This window comes from Amblyomma mixtum, chromosome 6 (genome assembly GCF_055824585.1).
Source record: "Amblyomma mixtum isolate Tamu chromosome 6, ASM5582458v1, whole genome shotgun sequence".
NCBI lineage: Eukaryota > Metazoa > Arthropoda > Arachnida > Ixodida > Ixodidae > Amblyomma > Amblyomma mixtum.
In genome coordinates, this window is record NC_143017.1 from 79600380 (window position 1) to 79622555 (window position 22176).

Genomic DNA, 22176 nt, shown 5'->3' on the forward strand with positions numbered 1-22176 from the left:
CCGCGTCTTTCGGGGCAGTAGTCGTATGCCATAACCACTGAGCCACCCCGGCGAATGTGTACGTGCGTGCGCGCTACTCTTTGCACTACTAGCGGGGGAGGGCTATAATGAAAGTTTCCAGAAGCTTACCTCAAGCTAATACATATACGTACCGTATTTTCCGGTGTATAAGACGCACCCTTGTATAAGACGCACCTGCCATATATGCAAGCTGTCGCTGCAAAAGTTCGTATATAAGACGCACCCGTGTATAAGACGCACCCCAGTTTACCCAGTTAGGCTAGTGACGCTTAATTAAACAGACTTGCGCGACTATCGCGAAATGCACCGTACCTGTGAGCAATTCTTAAGCAACGCTAAGTGATCGAAAAAGGCAACACTCACGCCATACCCGTCCACGTTTTAGCAAAAAATAAAGAACGATACAGCTCCCCATATGTCCATAACATTTTATTTCTACTTGAAACCTTCGAAGTCTTCATCTTCAGATGCGCTATCAAAAGGTTCAGCCATTTCTGGAAGCAGCTCGTCTGAAACATGCACTACGTACACGGAGCAAAAAAAGTTGCAAAGGGTAACGAAAAAAGAACGCCGGCTTGTCTTGACTATGGCGAGAAGCGCGATTGTCTCCATCTTTTGGCGCTTCTCATTATTTTTGCTTGGCGCCTCCGAAACAGCGGCGCGTTTGTGATCCCGGAAGTCGTCATCCGCGCCGTTTCATGATAAAGATCACCTAGAATGTCGCGCACGGCGGTCCCGGTATTGAAGTATTAACCATGTTACAACCGCGTTATTGGTAGTGATTTTTTTAGGTGAAAAAAGCTTGAGCATTAACCGGAGTAATCGATGAACTCGCAAAAAAAAAGATGAAAAATTCGCATATAAGACGCACCCTTGTATAGGACGCATCAGCAAGATTTTCGGAAAAAAACCGCGTCTTATACACCGGAAAATACGGTACGCCGGAGGTACGCCGTGGGAGGCACTCAGTCGTGTGTTCGCGTGAAAAATGTATTTCCGGCTGGCTTTTCTCACAATATTTCCACAATGAGGAATTATTTATTGAAGGATTTGGAGAGCGATTCGCTTTTCTTTTTTTTTGAAAGCATCATACTTGTAAGCCTACTGACTGATTTTAAAATTCCTGCCAGAATGTCCGCCATTTGAATCGAGCTGCCGGCTGCCAAACGTACCACATGGTTTTTTAGGTTGTATGGCGCCCTCTTTGTACAGCCACTCGCAACAATAGCCGAAGCTGGTGCAGGAGCTTTAGCGAGATGGCGCTTCAATACTTTTTGTTATAAAGCCCCTTTATTTTGTTCGGCTTTAATTGTTCGAAAATAAAACCTTCCACCGGCAAACACCCGAAACGCGCCGTAAGGAAAGGGAGGAAGATGGGAGTGAAAGAAGAAAGTGAGAAGAGGTGCCGTTGAGGAGGGCACCTCTTTAACGTTCACTGATACCGCACAGCACACCGGCGTCTTAGCGCTTCTCCTCCATCGAAACGCGGCGCCTGGGCCGGGTGCGAACCCCGGAACTCAGGCTCAGTAGCGGAGAGCTCTAAGCACTAAGCCACCTTTGTTTTATTGTTCTTATGTAATCTTTTCTTTCCTTTGTTTTCCGTGACCCTCATATATATTTAGTTTTATATGCATATTTACTGCGGTATTTCTGCGTTCCACTTTCGTGTGTACCCATTCTTTCTGTAATGTCATCAGGCCCTGGGTGTAATGAAATAAGCGAAAAAAATAAATTCGCGAGAACAGCTCCATCTTCGGATCCTGAAATATGATGTGAAGTGGCCTTCAGGGGTGAAATTCTGCTGTTTCTCAGCACGGCAGTGCTACCAAGGCCAACGGGAGTCGTGGGATTTTCAGGGTACGTCGCACAAATTGAGTGCTTGGGTACGGGCCTAACCAAGTACACCTACGCTAAACGAAAATATAATAGTGCTTATATTATTTTATGAAGCCCTGACCGAACAAAGTGGAAACCAGAGAAGTGGTTTGTTGCTTGCAGTCTTGAACGTACGTATAATTTCTCGATACATCTTATGTAGTCCGTGTCTCTTAGTTTGTTTCTGTTCATAAACGCGACTTTAGTCCGTATGTAAAGTGAAGTAATTGTTCCCAATTTTTGTCATGAGTATTGGAATCGTAAACGTTTCCAGTCCTACGCGACACATCGACTCTAATAGAGAAATCGGCAATGACTGCTCCTCCTTATCTACCGTCAACATCCGTGCCCCGCTAAAAATTTAGCCCCCCCTTTTATTTCACTCCCTGAGGAAATTATTGGCCTGAATTGTTTCGTTCGCAGAGTGAGCCAGCTCTCTCAGAAGGTAGGACGCAAATTTTTAGTAGGGGTGTACTAAAACATAAAACTTTCTAACACCGTTTTCGTATACCATATAATGCGATTAGCCGAGCGAATCCAATAGTGTATGTTCAAAATTACTTGAAATGAATCATACGTGTTCTCAAGTTACCGTATATTTTTCGAGTATTCGGAAGAAGTTCGAGTAAAGTTCGAGTAAGGCTCACCGCAGTTTTCTTCGACGACTGTTTCAAAGTACAAGGCCAAACGCGATCAGCCTGCGCGGAATGAAGGGTCCATTTTTATGACACCATACACATTCCTCACACATGGCCTCCGAGACTGGAAAACGCAGCAGGGCAGACAAGTTTTGCGAACTGTGCCTTTCCGTGTGATCTCTGGGCCCACGGCTAACACCTTGATCTCGCCTCTCTCACCTACTGAGATGTGGCGGCGCACTGACTTATTTGCTGTCATCCGTAGCGAAATGTCATTTTCCTATACGTATAACATGATGGTCATAGAGTTAGTAAACTGACTTCGTGTTGCGTTCCTTTATTGAAGATCTTTGTTGCCTTTTTTTTTTACAGCTATTAACTCCATAATTTATCGCTCCGTGCGGCAGCGCCACCACCAGCGGTTCACTGTTTCGCACGATTATTCGTTTTTTACGAATATTCCCGTAAGTAGCGAATATTCTCAAAAACTCTTGATTAGCATTAAATTCGGTTCTACCACTTTTCTAATCGTACTCCAATCAATTTTTTGAAGTTACTTCTCGCACACCCTTAGTTCTGACGAATGAAGTGTTTGATAGTTGTCTTTTCTGGAATCATGTCCCGCATATCGTGTGTGTATTTTATGATTAGCTCATGCAGTTAGGCCAGGAAGGTGCTCAGATTCCCTGTATATGCAGTGTTTACTAGGCAGACGTGGTTTTTGAGTTTGCTGCAGTGCTGACAGAGGGATGATTGGTGTTTGTGTTAGCGGTGTCGTATGAAGTGCCTTTTTAACGCTTTAGTTCAGCATGCACAAGGACGTTCATGAGTGAGTATAGTACTTGCGTTTTCAGAGCTCTTGGAAGATAGCTACCCTTTGCGAGGATGCTTGCAGTTTTCCGCTGTGGCGAGTTTTCGAGTCTGCATGTTGGTGATGGGGACACTTCAACGCATTTAGCTGCCTGCAGAGCAGAGAACAAGGCACTATAGCATAATAGCAAGAGAATGTTTACAACGCTACCCTTCGGCGCGACACACTGGTGGCATAAATCATAGATCGTTGATAAAAATCTCACTTTTCGTCGATCAAGCAAACCACAGACGAACATCTACCACATAGTTTAGGACGAATACATCGCAGCAGAATGTTCCTCATGTCAGATAAATCCGCATTCTATAGGTTTCCTTTCATTTAAACACAACGATTCATCATCATCATCATTATCATCATCAGCCTGACAGCGCCCACTGCAGATCAAAGGCCTCTTTCATGTCTTTGAAATTAACTCTGCCCTGAAAACAGCTACGGTCGATATTTGTTATCAGTAAAAATCGGTGCTATGGTTCTCTCTGGCTATGTTTACGTTTGTCGGGCAGCAGGAGAAGTTCTATTTTAAAATTTTGCCGCTATTGCACTCAAACTTGCCACCTTCATATCGAAAAGTATCGCGTAATCACCGATTGGAAGAGTAGCCACCCTTTAGGATCCGCGCCAGAAAAAAACTTGTATCGACGCACCGCAGCTTACTTGCAAATCATCAGGTGAAAGCGAAACCCGTGTTTAAATTTTTGCCCTTTTCTATATATCATAAAAGCACCGTCTTCAGAACAATTAGCGTCTTTGTCGTCAGAAAGCTGTAATCCATCAGTGCAGGCTACCGTATTTTCCGGTGTATAAGACGCGGTTTTTTTCCGAAAATCTTGCTGATGCGTCCTATACAAGGGTGCGTCTTATATGCGAATTTTTCATCTTTTTTTTTGCGAGTTCATCGATTACTCCGGTTAATGCTCAAGCTTTTTTCACCTAAAAAAATCACTACCAATAACGCGGTTGTAACATGGTTAATACTTCAATACCGGGACCGCCGTGCGCGACATTCTAGGTGATCTTTATCATGAAACGGCGCGGATGACGACTTCCGGGATCACAAACGCGCCGCTGTTTCGGAGGCGCCAAGCAAAAATAATGAGAAGCGCCAAAAGATGGAGACAATCGCGCTTCTCGCCATAGTCAAGACAAGCCGGCGTTCTTTTTTCGTTACCCTTTGCAACTTTTTTTGCTCCGTGTACGTAGTGCATGTTTCAGACGAGCTGCTTCCAGAAATGGCTGAACCTTTTGATAGCGCATCTGAAGATGAAGACTTCGAAGGTTTCAAGTAGAAATAAAATGTTATGGACATATGGGGAGCTGTATCGTTCTTTATTTTTTGCTAAAACGTGGACGGGTATGGCGTGAGTGTTGCCTTTTTCGATCACTTAGCGTTGCTTAAGAATTGCTCACAGGTACGGTGCATTTCGCGATAGTCGCGCAAGTCTGTTTAATTAAGCGTCACTAGCCTAACTGGGTAAACTGGGGTGCGTCTTATACACGGGTGCGTCTTATATACGAACTTTTGCAGCGACAGCTTGCATATATGGCAGGTGCGTCTTATACAAGGGTGCGTCTTATACACCGGAAAATACGGTAAATTGAAGTTCTGATCCCTTTCCAACACCTTGCTTTATGCTGGAAAATCGTCCACAGCCTGTACTAAAACAACCATGTTTTATTTCAAAATACAAATCTCGACCAGGCAAGCATTTTCGCTGATAACTTGATTCTAACAAACTCCTAAACCCTCGAAATTAACAATAATACACTCAGCTTCCCGACCTTAAATGCACAAATTGCTTCACAACTTCTTAGCCACCGTGCAAACGTGCGACGAACTCTTCGACCGTGAGGACCAGCCGGGCAGCTCTTTCAAGCCTCTCTGGTTCAGGCAGACAGCTCCAAAGTTCGGTCTTGAGCGTAATTTGCCTCACGAAGGTCACCAGCGTGTCGGCCAACCTCTTCTTCTCACTATTCGAATCGTCTCCCGCAAGACGCTCCACGAGAGAGTCGGTGCTCTTTAAGAAGTCTGTCAAAAAGAAGCACATGCCCCGGATGTCCGCCGACTGTCCAATCGCCTCTTGTACTTCCTTTAGCTTCTGGATCGCGAAGTCGATGCTGTCAGGTTTGATGGCCAACAACCACTTCAAAAACGTCCATCGTGGTGTGCACGCCGTCGACTGGGTGTCCTTCTCGCAACTTCCTGTTGTGACATATGACCTCGGCTCTGTGCTGTCATGGCACCCAGTACGGTTAGTCGACGGTACCGGAACTATCGGCGCCGGGAATACGCAGACAGAGTGCAGCCACGACTCGCTATCCACTTCACCCACGGTAAGACTAGCGGCGCTCCGAATGAGTGCCACACATCGGCAGTGCGCCAATGGTTGAAGCCAATACATAGCTGTGGTTTGTCCATTCGCCAAACGCACGTATTCACTGAGGTACGCATCGTAGTCCTCCGTCAGTAGACCCTCCGGTAGAAGGTACATGCCGATACGTCTGCAGGCCAATTCGCTTTCCTGGAAGTCGGATTCAACGTGATTAACGCACATTGCCGGCGGATTCGATGCAGTCACGTCCACTCGATCGCAGTACAAGTCGGCAACTGAGTCCGCTCGTACGGAGCCTCTCTCCTTCGTCTTCGTGCACATATATCCGAGTTGCACCGAGCAGTCGAGATCTTGTTTTATACTCGTGTTTCCAGAAATATTAGTGGCTGCGCAGATTGTGGATGGCTCTGATTTGGTCTGCGCGGTCCAGAACAGCTCGACATTGCGCTGCCCTTTCCCGGGCAGCTCCACTGTGTCCACAAGTCTGTTCAGGGAAGTGCCGCGCATTAAAGACATTGAGCTGCGTTCGCAGAATTTTGAGGCGTCTTCCTTGCTTAGTTCTTGGCTTTCTGCGGTGCAGAAAGGGTAGTCCCGCGAAGCCCGGCCAGCTGCATCGCAAGTGGGGATCGTGTAGAAGCAGTCGCCCGAGTACCTCTCGTTCTCGCAAAGGACGCTGTGGGCTTCGCTGCAGTCTGCGCTGAAAATCCACGGGACGTTGCGGTATGCGAGCCACAGAGTGAAACAAGATGTGCTCCAGTCGATGCTGTTCGCAGTGAATTGCACTACTGCACCAAGATTCCCGATGTCCTCCCGCTTGAGGTCTATCCAGAACACTAAGTCATTGCGCACCGCGGCCTGCACGTAGGAATTGTACGGTGGGATAAAAGCTTCAAAGTTGGTCAGACGTGCTCCTTGCTTCCTGCAGCGGTCGTCGCTCTCTGTTGCGTTGGCCTTGTCCCTGTGGTAGCAGTACTCGACCTCTTCCCATGACATCTCCAGTGTTGAACAGCTCGCTGCGTTCGGGAAATAAAACGGCGCTTCGCATACCACAGCGACGTCGCACAGTGAACACTTGGCGCCAGCATCTGCTACTCTGCCTGTTGCGACTCCACCTTCGTGCTTTTCCCAGGTGAACAACTTGCGGCCATCCTTCGCTCCGGTTACCCAGAAACTGCGGCTTTCTTCTCCGAGAAGCGTTGCGACCGTGTTCAGGCGTTCGATAGGACTGGTAGTGACGTCAGGCACGTGCATAGTGATGGCATCGCATCGCCTTTCCGCATCTTCTAAATTCTGCGTGATGTCTTTTATAGGACGCACAAGGCAGTACGTCCGCGCCGGAGGTGTCGTGAAGTAGTAGCATTTCACATGGGGTTCGTCGGCACGGTATTTTGACGCGACAAACGGAGCGGAGGCGAGCAGCTGACCTTGGGAAGCGCTGAGGGCTTCACCTCGAGGAAGGCACACCTTGCGCTGCAGCAGAGATGCAGCCGGCTCAGCGGTGCTAAGGAAAGGCCCCGCACACAACGTGGCTACCAAGATGTGGAGTGCGCTGAGACTTTTGAAGCGGCGGACGAGGGGCAATATTGCGAAGGAAGCCCCAACCATTGCTCCTTATTGAGCCAAAGCGTCCTTGTTTGGTGCTGTGCTTGGGCGTCAACTTCTTCACTCCTCGCGAGCACACGACCGTCCGTGACAACCGCCGCTTTCTTCTCTTCATCAATTTTTGTTTTCATACAATCAATCTTTGAAGCCGCTTGTAATGCCTTTGGAAAAGCAGCTACAAATCTTAGTTGCAGTTAAGCACAGCCAGTTAACGGTAGTAGAAAGTCTTTTATATTTCATTCCTTTTTTTTTTTTGGAGACGTTCTCTTCAGATTATTAAGCCGGTGCACATGTTCTCTACGAACATGACGTGCTGCGAAATTAGTAAATAGCATTTCCGGGCAGAAAGTTAACAGTGCCACACCCGACACACGAGCAATGGGAGGAGGCCCTGACCAGCGACAACCTGTACCAGCAACCCTGGATCATCCAGCTCGTCCGCAAGTCAGCTGCAGCCAGCGGAGCCCTGGACTATAGTGCCTAGAATACTCCAGGCACTATACCTGGACTAGGGGCCCCGACAACCCGGCTCCTGCGAATTAATCTCTTCAAAATAAAAAGTTTTCTCTTTCTCGTCACCCTACTGTGCGATGTCAGTGCCCGTGAAAGGACCCCAGGTGGTCAAAATTTCCGGAGCCCTTCACTACGGCGTCCCTCACAGCTTGAGTAGCTCTGGGATGTTAAACCCTAATAAACCAAACCAATATTTTTCGTCAACCTGCTCCCTGTCCCAGACTCACACCCTCTGATTGTATAGGTGCTAGTCGATGAGTAATATCAGGGCTTTCATCAAAACCATTTTGATATAGATGAGGCGATCAGGAGCTAGAGGCGTATGCACCCTCCGCAGCGTGTTGCCTTCTGGTGGAAAAATAACGTTTCCATTTAGTGCCCTCTTAAACACGTGCTTGTCGCTTTAAGCTTGCTCTTCGCGAGCTTTCAGAAGACAGCAGGCACCAACAGCAATCTAACACGTCCTGGAGGTCACGCGCTTTGTAATCTGGGCTTCAGTAAGCAGCCTTCTCAGCCATATTAATGCCAGCCTACACATTTGGGAAATGATTGTTTTAGGAACTTTATTTCTGCCAGTTTTTCCCCCGTCCTCCTCTCCTAATGAAGCAATGCCCCGAACTTAATGCCTAATCCTCGTACTGTAACTACGTTCCAGTGTTCCTAATCTTCCCATGTACCTTCCAAGAAAATATTCCGATGGTTCACCTCCATGCAACGGCAAAATCTGTACAAGTGTTCCAACAAAACTAAACGCTGTGTTGCAGTGGCCTTAGACCCATCGCCGAGGGATCAGTACGAAACTTAAAAATCAGGTCCGTACTGAAAATCAACAATGGCAACATGACAACGTTATGCAACCCGCAACGAAAAACTAATACTGGATTGCTAAGTTCTTCAAATGATGCCCTACATGGAGAATGACCGCACACGGCGAATAAGCGGGATTTCCGTGACATGTCAGACCTTTGCAAGCGTATCTGTAAGCCCACGCAGCACATAAAATGAAGCATCATGGGATCGGGAAGGCGTGTGCCATACAAACTGGTACATCGGAAAAAATATCAATAAAACCATGACGTGTCACTTCCTGTTACCCAAATCACTTTGAAACAAGTAACGAAAGTGAGTGCGAAGTGATCGCAGAAGCAGATTGCGCACTGTCACAGAATGTTTTGTGGCCTGCACAAAAGGCAGGCAACTGTTAGTGAAGAAGGGGCGCAAACATTGTCCGAAAATCCTGCAGTGCTCGAGATGCTCTGAAGTAGGGAGCACAGGCCATGCAGTTACAGAATCGCGCCAAAGGCAATACGATACTGCGAATATTCTCGCCTCAGTACTGAGCCAAGGTAGAAAAATGTGACGGCCCCTCGAAACGATGCACAATTAGAGCACTGGCACCCCTGAAACGCGCAATACTGGCTAATCAGTTCGTCTCTCAAGCAAGAGCATCGACAAAAAAAGCACAGTACAGGCGTCACAAATCTGCAGTCACATATCTGCGGCGATAGGAAAGAGGGAGGGCAGTAAAGATATTAAAATTATTACAAATTAGTTCGGTTGCTTCATCTTATGGGCACCGCACCTTCTAATTCCATGTCAATGATGCGTAGTCTCCAAGTCCATTCCTGCTCTGCCATTCCATTCCATTCTTACTCAAACGACACTACAGACAAACAGCACACGTAAAAAAAAAGAAAATAATTCAGACATGCGAGCATTCAGTAAAGTTTTTGCAGTCAAGCTGCACGTATCAAGATCCTTCTAAAAATACAAACACTGTTTGGTGGGGTTCATCATTGATCCCGAAGGGCAGGAAAAAGCCCTCGGAAATTCGGGCGAGCGCCTGAACAGCGCGTTGCAGTCGATCGTGCCTGCACGCCTCAGGGTCGGCGCTTGGCACATCATGCGGCACACGGTCAAGAAGAACACGCTCTCCTCGCTGTGTGTCTTGCTGATCGGACGGCGCCGCTCCTGGACTTCGTGGGCCTCCTCTTCTACGAAGGCCGAGTAGGCGATGTTCAGCGCGGCAAAATAGGTGGCGCGCGTGTCGTTCTCCTGGACGGCGAAGCACCGTAACTCCGTGCTGCTCGCGCTCGTCGAGTTACTAATGAGCGCGGCGCTCGCGTTGGACAGGACTGCGAGGGAGTCCCGGTCCAGCGCCTTCAATGCCTCCGCCACGAAGAGGAAGCCTAGACCACCGTAGAACATGGCCGGCGTGCCGTGAGGATAGTAGAGGGGATGCGCCAGTGCACTGGCGGCGACTGCGAGCTCGTTCGCAATGGGGTCGTAGGTGACGGGTGACGACGACAGCAGCCGGTGCATGCCGATGGTCTCGCGGTGGAAGGCTGTGGCCATTGCGCGCAGCAGGCAACGGTGAGACTCGATCCAGTACTGCACGAACGAGTCCTTCTCCTCCGGGTAGCAGCTGTAGGCCTTTTCGGCTTCTTCATCTTTAAAGTATTTTCCCGGCGGCCAGATCTGTATCTCCATGGACTGATATACGGCCAGAGCAGCGCGCTTGGCCCCGGGCTCCAGCTGCGACGAGTTGATCGTCCACACGAGCTTTTCCACGAGCCCGCCAAGGGCGGAGTTCAGCCGGGTGGTGTCGCCGGGTGTGATCGCCATCTTGGAGTGAAGGGCAGAAAGCAGAGGCCTGTACAGTTCCTCTACGTACAAAGTGCAGTAGACGGGTACGTAGGCAGAGGAGTAAGTCTTGCCCCAGTGGACTATCTGTAAAGGCGTTCTTTCCAGGACTAAAAAGTACAACTGGATGAACTGCCAGGACAGGTGGTAAACAAGCTGCTCGTCGTTGTACTTGCTGAAGAGTAGATCAATGGCCTCGAGCAGAACACTGTCACCAACCACTTGGTCGCCAGAGGGACGAAATTGCTCCTTAGGCAGGTATGTTCTTAGATGTTCCAGCCAGTGCGACGAAGTTATCCTTCCTTTGAGGCTCACGATGTTGTCCAGAGGAAGAGCCGCTTCCAAGCGGCGCCTTTTCTTCCGAATGTCAGTAAGCACGGTAAGTATGTCGGTCTGCTCTTTGGCGCTGGCTGTTATGTGCGCCGTATGGGGAGCAGACGCATTTCCGTAAAGAGCTGTGTAATGGCTCATCCAGTACTCCACGTAGCTGTCCCGTTGCATCACATAGCGGTGGTTCATGGCGAACAGCAACAGCACGTCGGGATCACCGGCCGCGATAAAGCACCTTCCATTACGGGGCGAAACCATTCTGACCCGGAAGCTCAACCAGAATGTCATCTGCCAGTTGAAGGCCAGGTTGATGAGCAGTCCGAGCGCATTGGTGCCGTTTCCAGACTTATCGGGCCACACAAGGTTCAACTCCTTCAGGAAGGCCATGAAGAGAGCAGCGTCGGGAGCCGTGGCGTCATCGCGTTCTTTCATGCAGGCTTCGTACATCTGCAGCGGCTTCTCGGCGATCTTGATCATGCCTGCAGAGCGACGCAGGAGCGGCAAAAAGTTGCCCATCCAGTTCACAGCCACCTCACCGAGCGCTGTAGCGCCCAGCTCGGAGTATGTCTGCGATGGCGTCCAGGTGGAGCAGATGTGGCTGTCGAAGTCCTTGCATGGGCTGAAGGTGTTGTTGATGTTGTAATCGAGGAAGAGCGCGTGGAGGCGGCAGTCATCCGTGACGCATACCAACTGCCTCGCCCGAAGACTAGGCGTTGCCCGGAAGAGGTGGAAGAAGGCTACCACGGTCACTGTCACGGCCACGACTGCGCACGTAGCCAGGCAGGCCCGCTTCACCCTCGATACCGGGATGTCGTCTTGGTCCGTGTCCCGAGGCAGTGCACCCTTGTCCTGCATGACCACCGAAAGGGAAAATTATTTGCCGGATAATTATTAAGGCATTGCTTGCCCATTGAGCGAGAACCCGTCGCTGTGTGTGTTCGTGCGTGCGGGCGTGCGTGTGTGCGTGTGGTTTATGCGTTGCTTAACGGGTGTTTAAGACTTCAGCTATGAAGGACGCCGTAGTAAAGGGCTCCGAAAATTTCGACCACCTTGGGATTTTAAAATGCACTGATATATCTCGCCGCACACGGGCCTCTAGCATCGCGCCTCCATCAAAATGCGGCCGCCGAGGCTGCGATCGAACCCGCGTCTTTCGGGTCAACAGTCAACGGCCAGAACCACCAAGCCACCACGGCAGCGTGATTGTGAGGGTGTTAACACTAGATGTTACCCATAAAAGAAAGCACGTGGCGGTTAAATTAGGTCACGCCAGGTAGCTCGGGACAACCTGGATCGCACAAGTCCTACCGGTGGCACCCTGCCATCCCAGGGCAGTGGCGCACCGCGTAACCGCTGCACCACTGCGCCAGGAGGGGTACGAAGACTTCCAGGGATCTATGAATCGTAAGAAAGACCAATTCTACACATATGGGCATTACCCGTTAGCTATCGCTTCATACCCTTAAGGCGGAGCGTGGGCCACGGTACATCGGCGACTGCCTTCACGAAGTTAACGCGTTAGATCAGAACGGGTGCGTTGGCGGTTACGTAGAGAGATGCAGAGATAGAACTGCCAGCTGCGTGGCATCGGCTTACATCACGCCGCAGTGCGCGGCGACTGCGTTCACCAAGTGAGCGGTATTGTCTATACCAACTTTTTTATGCGTTCACAATGCGGTACCAGTGGATTTTCACGTTGCTCTTAATTGCCACTATTCTACTTATCTTCCCTTCATTGTGTTCGGCACATGATAGCCATAGTTGCTTATGCGCCATAAAACCCCATATAACTAACTAATTATCTTCCCTTCACATTTTCTTACATTGTTCGCCATATATATTTCCTTGCACTATTTTGCTCAGGAACATTCCTGTGCTCTTTGCATAGGCATTCGCCGGGATTTTCGATATTAGTGAGTCATGCTTTGTCATTTTCACTTTTGCTGAGTCAATATTACTAGATATTAGTCCTTAAAAATTTTACGAAGCCTTTTTTTTCCTGAGGTGGGAGGGGGGGGGAGGGGGGGGGGCTTGCTTTTAAGGCAACTAACTACCTTCCGGCTTGTCCTGCGTCTTCCCTACCAGTAGAGAGGAAGATTTTTTTTCTCTCCACTTTTTCACCTGCCAACAATGGCAGGTGTGCACAGCACTTCACCTCCGAACGACGCCAGACACTTTTTCTTCACGGTGGTGCTTCTAATGCAAACGCGTTAAAATTTGGCTCAACTTCCGAACGCCTCTGTTAAACATTCAGGTTTCTGAGCCCGACGTCAAATTTCGCGACTCGCGTAAGCGGCGTGTACTCTGCGGTGTTTTTTACAAACCATGAAACCTGCATGTAGAGGCATTTTAATTAAAAACTGCGAGGAGAAGGGACTGTACGTTAACACTGACGGAAAAATAAATCTGTCAAATTGCTTTCAGCGCCGCACACTTGTTCTTCTCAGGCGTCTTTGACACACTGCAGCTTGCTTTTATTTTACCTTTATTTTACGCCTCTCTGCAAATGTCATCTGGAATGCATAGGAATGCTACACCTTTATTTCACTTCTGAGATATACAATGAAAACACTCGCTGAATGCACTCGCTACACATTGTGCGCTCCAGCAACACGGGATCGTTTTTGGCAGTTATTTTGAAACAGGAAAACATTCATGATAACGTCGACTGTTGCTGGCGTAAAGATTCGAAAATAATTTCTGCATACGCTTCGCCCTTGCGTTCAACAAAGGAGGGAAATGATGCCACCTGCCAATGCTACCAGCCATGCAGATTTCGGGCAACTGTCACCACACTGGCGATAGCAATGTTATGTCGTGCGCCGCTCGAAAGCCATTTCACGCAACAGCTGAATTTACGGGGTCCGCTTTCCGAAGTGCCTCGACGGCCGAACTTCAGCGTAATAAGGCGAAAGCCTTTAATGCCTCATCGTTGTCGACAGAAGGCTGTCAGCAGAAGCTTGTCAGCAGAGGTGTCACGCTTTTGACGGGTGTCCACCGAGATAGGTAGTTACTGCGCAATTTCCTTTACCCAAATACAATTTTCATTTTATTCATTACGGCCCCTCTTTCTCTTCATTCTTGCACTCCCACTTCCTCCCTTCCTCTACAAACGGATGACGGGTGTCCACCGAGATATGTGAGACAGTTACTGCGTAACTTCTTTTCCTCAAATACAATATTCATTTTCATCATTACGGCCCCTCTTTCTTCTTTCACTCCCACTTCCTCCCTTCCTGTACGGTGCGGTTCAGGTGTCCACCGATATGAAAGAGAATTACTGCGCCATTTCCTTTCCTCAAAAAGCGTTGCGTTCAAAGGGTGGTGGTGGTGAAAACATTTATTAAGAAAGGACAGGAGGTATGCTTGGATCAGCCCGTAAGGGACCGATCCTTACAAACACTAGGTGGAGGTCCCTAGTATGGGACCCCAGTGGCGGTGGCCGCCGCCCGGGCGCGCCCGACTAAGGCTTGTTGGGCCTGTAAGTCGTGTCAGCCGAGCAGGGTCGCCTCCCAGTCCTCCCGGGTTGGGTTGGGGATGGGGGGAATAGCCGGGTTGGAGGGGCAGGCCCACACCATGTGATAGGTGTCAGAAGACACCGCACTACAGTGCGGGCAGCTGCCGTTACAGGAGGGGTCAAAATGCTTTAGTGCTGCCTGGCACAGTAATGTATTGGTGAGAAGGCGGAGGAGCAGCTCATCCGCCTTCTTGAGGCCTTTACATGGGCTTGGGTAAAGGCGATGACTGTTTTGATAGTAGGCTGTAATTTCTTTGAATGTATACACCGGATTAAAATCGGGTTCCTGAAGGGCAGCGCATCGCGCCGAACGGGTGGTGGCGTTCCGTGGACTCCCTGGCAGCGCTAAAACACGCTGTCGCGTTCCACTCCTAAAGGCGATCTTAAGCGTCATTAATTAGCAGTTAATTAGTATCTACGCATTAGTCAGTCATTATAAATTAATTAGTAATTTTTAATTACTTAGTAATTAGTCATTGATTACGTACGTCATCCAGTGGCGACGTCACCAGTGCCACAGAAGCAGTCAGAGTGGTGCGTTAAACTCTTTCGCCTCTACGCACTTTAGACAGTCGAAGTGCCCCCTGAATTTCTTCATTTCCCTGGAGCCCTTTTGAGAATTCGAGTGTGTCTGCTGAAGGTGACAACGAAATAAGACGGCATTACATAGCTAAGCAAATTGGACTGGCCCCGAAATATGGCCCAACCGCGGCCGAGGGCATTTTATCTCGAGGCAAACACGCGATGAAGTTGATGGAGATCCCGTTAGGCTCGGATTCTGGCAAATTTGACCCAGAGGCTGACAGAAGTCTTGCCTGGTTCGAAATAAATCTGATTTCAGGAATTAACTTACGGCGATCTTTAAAATGATTCCATTTTATGTCTGATCTAAAAATTACGAGGCACTTTAGCGGCTAAAGTGGTGAAAGGCGAAAGCCTGAGTGCTGCATTCTGCTACGCGATTGTTCACTGCACATTTTGTTGGTGCATTAATTAACTGCCAATTAATGACGCTTAAGCTTCGCCTTTAGGAGTGGAATGCGACAGCGTGTTGTAGCGCTGCCACGGAGTCCAAGGAAAGCCACCACCCGTTCGGCGCGATGCGCTGCCCTTTGAACGCAACGCTTTTTGAGGAAAGGAAATGGGGCTGTAATTCTGTCATGTCGGCGGACACCTGAGCTGCACCGTAAAGGAAGGGAGGAAGTGTGAGTGAAAGAAGAAAGAGGGGCCGTAATGAAGAAGATGAAAATTGTATTTAAGGAAAGGAAATTACGCATTAACTGTTTCACATATCTCAGTAGACACTAGTCGAAAATTTTATTTGAGGAAGTGAAGTTGCGCAGTAACCGTCTCACATAATTCGGTGGACACCCGTCAAAATTCGGGCGCGGTGACGTCACGACAATTTGGACCAATCTGAAACGCGGACAAATACGCCTTGCTCGGTAAATTGGCTTTTGAGGAAAGGAAATGTATCTGTCTCTCATATCTAGGTGGACACCTAAACCTCGCCGTAACGAGGAGGGAGGAAGATGGGAGCGAACGAAGACACCGTATTCACTAGACGCACCTTTGTTCATTCCAAACCGTCGAGCTGGCATGGCGGAGCACAACAAAAATACACATAACGCTATATGCATACGACACAGCCAAAGACAGGCAATAAAAAAAAAAAAAAAGCTGGCATGGCGGAGTGGTAGCATGCTCGACTCGCATTCCGGAGACCGGGGTTCGATTCCCAAGCTCGGCCAATTTCTTACTCGGTTTTATTTGTTTATCTGGCCTGACTAGAAAGGTTAATTAGACTAATTGGTTAAGTAATCAATTAACTAAACTCAGTGAAACTAACTTGGAGCATCACTATACGATCCCTTTAATTGCTTGCATGGTTAGTAGCCAAAGTACAATTGGCCCCGTTTGAAATACGCGCACTGTGACGTCACGACCGTTTCGACCAATTGAAAAGCGTGACATTTCTGTCGGCAGCTCCTGCTTACAACGATGAGGCATTAAAGGCTTCCGCCTTAAAATCTAAAATGTCTGATCTAAACTCTCATTGCAATTAAATTGATTGGTTCCACCTGTCACGACCACTGTGCAAATATGCTTGACTAAACATACGTAGCTTCAACTTGGTGTCGGGTCAGCGAACCCATACGGAACTATTCTAACCGCGACGAAGGCAAACAGCTCTTTGAAAAGTATATTAACTTAAAATAACTTCCTGCTTTCCCGAAGGTGGAATGAATGCGGTAGTCGACAGAACAATTAAGACAGTGCCACTAGACACGCCTACAGTGTACAAGCCCACCTGGTTAACGCGGCAAAAAGTGGCACGCTATCGAGATTGTCCCCTCGGTTTTTCCAGATAACATTTTCAATAGCCATAATTTTCAGTGGACACACCACAAGCCTGTATCACATCCACTGACTACGCGTGGTGCCAGTCGCACTCATCTAATTACACCCTAATCCTCAATGTATCCCCAAACAATACGACAGCAAGTATTTTTAATGGCATTAGAGCGACTTGGACAAAGAGCGTCATGGTTAAAGTGTTTGGCCCGCGCAAAGAACGGTCTAATGTCCTTTCTTTTAAAAACATTTGATCCCATAGAAATCCGAGCAGTAAGCCCGGGGAATCTTGTTCCCATGTGAGAACCGGTGGACACCTAACAGCAATCGTTGTGAAAGCGTGAATGGCAACACAGGTGTAGATGTAATGCTCATCAGTGAAAGAAAACAAAACCTGCCTTTTTAGTGCCATCGCTCCATGCGGGTTATTGGGCTGACGTATCGCCATACTTAATGTTGGAATAGAGAGCTTCCGAGTTAATACTGCCCGCGTAGTCTGTGCAGGAGACACTCTCGCAAGTCTAATCAGTGAGCTGCAATTGATCGGCCTCATGGCTTTACATCCAGGTATGCATACACAGGGTGTTTCACCTAATATTGCACATAATTCTCAAGATAGGTTTTTTGATTTAGAAGAGTGCTTTTTCGGCGTAACATTGTCAGCGATGTAGTACATCAGTACAGCTAAGACGTGCTACCAGTACGATGCTTGACTAATATTGAATAGCTTACTTTTTAACTATTACTGTTAGGCTCCATTATTACTGAGACGTTTGTAGTCCACCGTGAGTAATATCAATATCAGTTTTTAGAATTGCAAAAAGTCGATTACCCTCGGCGCTGTGACCGTACACGTTTTGGTTATTTCGTCGAGTTGCGTGCACTGGAGATGTTGCTTTGCCTGCAAGCTTCTCGTATTTGGCGCGATGCAGCGAAAATTTGTTGCACCACAGAGCCGAGAGTAGCAGCGTTTTATTGAGAGGTATTTTACTGTGAGGCGTGTAGCCCACTTACGGTGGGCTATCGGCTCTCAATAATTAGCAGTAATAGTCAACAAGTTAACAATTGAGTATTGCTTTCTATCATTCTATTTAGCATGTCTTAGCTGTATTCTGATGTACTACAACATTAACAACGCTATGCTGAAAAAAAATTGTGCGAAGTCTTAGGTGAAACACTTTGTATAGGCAGATGCCTGGCATGGTTTGTGTTCGCTTTGTGGCTGCCGCCAGCATTATTACGAGCGTCTACATAGCGTGTCTGTATAACATACGTCCCTTAAGCCTATGTAAGTGTTGCTCAGTCTGCCTCATCGTCACTCCAGTACTAACAACATTGAGCTGCCTGACTTGCGTCTTTTCATCCGATACAACACACGGGGTCGTTGGAGTTGGCGCTTTCTTGGGGTGTGGACTGATGAGACGCGACACAACTGTCACATCAACTTATGCACTCCATTGCAAGGCGACGCATAAAAGGAATTCTAAACGCAAGCGTTCACTGAGGCAATTATACCGTAATCTCGCTTAGCGTGACCTAATGCTCTCACTGATGTCGCATTGCTAGTTACGGTGAGCACTTAAGGTCCGTACGTGCTAAAGACATTTGACTTAAAGGCCTTTACTCTGAAGGCATCTACCATGAAGGCCTTCACTTTACCATAAGGTAGTTACCTTAAATGCCTTTGACTTAAGGGTATTTACCCTGAAGGCATTCACCTTGAAGGCCTTCACCCAGTGCACACATCTGGCAGGCTGCACGCAATCAGATGGGCAGGTGGGCCGCCTACCACAAAGCAGGCTTTAGGGAGATACGTACGCCTTCCCGAAATCGGAAAATGCGCCTAGTAGTGCTACTGCCGCAAAAATGCCCAGAAGCTTAAGCGACGAGGGAAGGTAAAATGATTACCCTATCTGAAGTAGCTGCAGTTTCTTTCGATTTATGAAAGAATGTTCTCAAAAGGCTGATTTATCACTAAATGCGAGATTGTTAAAGATCCATTTCACCCGCCCTCTTTCATACCCGAAATCGTGCGTTCTGGTGCTACGTGACCTCTGGGCGATTTGTCACGCAGTATAGACGGCCAAGGCAACAATTATGTCCTACTTACCGCCGGCCTGATAGTTCCCATGCTCGTCCCCGAGCCAATTGGACGCTGAGGAAGGGCAGGTGGTACCAACGGCATCTCCACTCCTTTAGGCAGGAAGAACTTGTTCCTGAAGGCTGCCCGGCTGAGTCCTTCCCTCTTTGGCGGGTGCTCCGGTACCATGAGCGTGTTGTACAGGTTTTGAAGCTGGTCCCGCGTAGGCGACAACGCTCGTCTGCGCTCTCGGGAGGTGGTGAACTTCGGCAGAGACTCCGAGCTGTCGCTAGGCGATGGCGCAGGAAGCCGTGGTGGCACTGGCGTCCTGTTTCCCAGCGCGTGCCGTTTCCCCTGGGGAGGTGAATCGCGGAAGGCTCGTGCCGAGGTGAAAGTGGCACGATGCGAGTACACTCGACTCCCGAGTGTACTCGGTGCGAGTGGCTCCAAGCTACTCCTGCCGTCCGAGACACGGCGCGGGGAAGACGCAGCCAACGCTCCTTTGTAGGCATATTCCTGCCGCAGCGTACGGCTTGTGTCGGCGGTCTCTGCAGGTGGAGGCTGAGCGGGCGCATTAGGCTGCACCGATGTCATGACGCCGACTGCCTGCTTCGAGACCAAGCTGTCCTGGGTTTGTCCGACCTCCTCGCGAACAATGTCCTTCGCAGCGCTCTCTACGACGTGCTCCTGCAGCTTGCCGTTTAAAGTAGAAGGCACCTCGGGCGACGACAATGAACCGGAGGTCGTAGCGGCTTCGTCTCTGCCGTGCTGAGGGCCGCGTTGCAATTCCTCGCGCTGCCACGCCGACGACAGGTTCAGAAGTGGCAGCTCTGATGGGAAGTCGAAATCAGACGACGGTGTCCGCTCCCTTACCCTCTCTCTTTTATCGCTGGGACGGCGTGGCACGTGCCTGGACGCCCGGGAAGAGTCCTGACGCTCCGCCGCCGTAGCTTCTGGTCTCTGGCCATCGCACCGGTCTGGTTCTGGACGGTTCCGGATGTAGGCCACGATTGGTCTCGAGCGACGAGGAATGCCCGTGAGGGTCCGAGTTCCTCGAATGGCTCGAGCACTTCGCTGCTTCCCGGCGGTGTCCTCGGGAAGCGGTGGCATCTTTCTCGTCCCAGTGGCGGTTACTGCAGCCAGGTCTTCAACCGGAGCCTTGTCGTCCCGTTGAGGTTGGTCTGGGGGCGTCCGAGTCGGGCCGCCGTCTGAAACTGGTGTCTCAGCTCTTTTCTCCATGTCTGGGCCTCTTGGATCTCAGCAAAGAATCCGCCGTGCGAACAGGGCGACGTCCTTCTTCTACTGCTTCGTGCGTGCTGCACGCACGCACGCGGCCAGGCACGGGCACGGGCACGCGGCTCAGCCCCAGGCACGGGCACGCGGCTCGTGCCGGGAGCTGAGCGAGGCAGAAAACGTATTGATGAAAAAAAAAGAAATCTGGTTATAGTGAAACTGGTAAAAAGGGCCGTCACTTCAAGGGAACATTTATATCGACACAAGCAGGATTCATATAAGTAGGAAATAATATTGATGCAAATTGGTAAATTGGTGAATTGGTTTTTGAGGAAACGAAATGGCGCAGTATCTGTGTGATATATCTCGGAGGACACCTGAACCACGCCGTAAGGGAAGGGATTATTGATGCAATTTTAATTTTAGTACAACATCGTGGGAGTTTAAAGAATATGTATTTCTTCTGCTGGACCTAATATGTTTGTGTTCTTGTGTTAACGATTAGTAATGCGTATTAGGAAGGTAAGTATTTGTTCAAAAAAATGTTCACGCCATGATACTAATTAAAACACGTCGTTTTTCTTAATTACTGATACATGTATATTTCGTACACTGGTGGCATTCATTACCCAAGGAGAATGTAAGGTGTACATTACTCATGCCTATGAGATATTTGTTGTTTGATTTCCCAATGATCACACCAATTATGGTGATATCGTGTTTACTCAATTCTAACGCACACATTTTTCCGGAAAAGGTCACCAAGAGATAACATGCGCGTTTTTTTTTTTTTATTCGTGAAGTCTGCCTTGAGGCATAAGTTGAGAAAAGGGGGAGTGGAATGTAGGTTACAGAAAGTTAAAAGAAGGAGTGTAGACCAGTTTCGGCGAGGTACTCGCATAGGCTGCTGGTGAAGTGATTGTCCATAGTCCACTTCACATAGTCCCCGTCGCGGTTCCACCACAGGCCGACCTCCCTGAGGAGCCGTTTTCTAATAGGGGCCGTCGCTGGGCAAGTCCACAACAGGTGCCGCACATCACCACCATCGACGCCCTATTTTCATCGACATCACAAAAATGGGGGCTTCGTACTGTTTGCACATCGATATTAATTGCCTACCGCAGTCTTGGACACGGAGCATCGCGAGTATCTGAGGGAAAGTTAGAGTAACTAGAGGGAAATCTGGCGGCCTTGCACTTCATCCAAGAAGGACACCCGAGGCATGCCGAGAAGATGACTTAGGATTGACATCTGCTGGCTTGTTGACTATGCTGCAGATTGGATTTCTTGCTTGATGAGTTTCGTTTTCATTGATGTGTTGTGCGCTTTGTGGTGGTGTAGTTATTCAGCTACGCACGCAATTCCTTTCAGATCCGAAGCATCCGAAGGCGCTTGACTGGTAGTGAACTGAGCATAGTGTCTAGTGCCTTCCAGGCCTAAAGTCCCTTTGCCACATCGCTTGGAACCATTTACGTAGCAAGCTTCGTTTGCTGAGCGGGAACATGTGCTACCTGTGCATTGAAAGGTGAAAGAAGGGAACGAAGTTTTGATTAAAACTCAAGTCTGCTACAGTGACCACTCTGTACATTTCCCATAGGTGTCTCGGAGGCACTTATGCTTTGAAAGCCCAAAGTATTTCGAGAAGCGCAACTTGTTAACCGTACTCATTGAGGATTGCATTTGCTTCATTTCGAAGCGTGGCGGTGGCGGCGCATTGCATGCAGAAGCGACTGCCACTTATGAATTAATTCAAGTAAACACCCGCATGTTGCACTTGTCAGCTTGAACACCCGTTTTTTTTTTCTTTTAAATTGATCTCTCAGGTGTGTGTTAACCACGCCGCTTGAACACATATGGTGCATTGGCAAGAGTTGAGTTCGAAGGAGAACAGCAGGCAGGGTGGCAGGTCTGTACGTATAGAGGGTCTGAAATAGTACTTAAACAAAAGCGTGACTGCGCATCCACTGTCATCTACCTCAATGGAACAGCCACGCCTGGAGCCGTGGGTGTACCAGTGGATAGCGGAATACGGCTGTGTCATTGGACGCTGTCTAGGCTAGGAAAACATGAGGACACTATGAATAGGTTCAAGAATCACCTCGCCGCCCTGTCACTTTCAAGGAGTACGACTTAAGGAGATTTTCTCGTATCCCTTCGGGGTAGCC

At 48.8% G+C, this 22176-nt stretch overlaps 1 protein-coding gene across 1 annotated transcript; it reads right to left on the minus strand.

The window, feature by feature from the left end:
• Positions 1–9614: 9614 nt before the first annotated feature.
• On the minus strand, positions 9615–19888 carry LOC149339489 (uncharacterized). The gene is made up of 2 exons (XM_089550487.1): positions 18809–19888; positions 9615–11675 (listed from the first exon to the last, which is right to left on the minus strand). Exons 1-2 carry the CDS (start codon positions 19886–19888, stop codon positions 9615–9617), a joined length of 3141 nt encoding a protein of 1046 aa, XP_089406613.1.
• Between the last annotated feature and the right edge of the window lie 2288 nt (positions 19889–22176).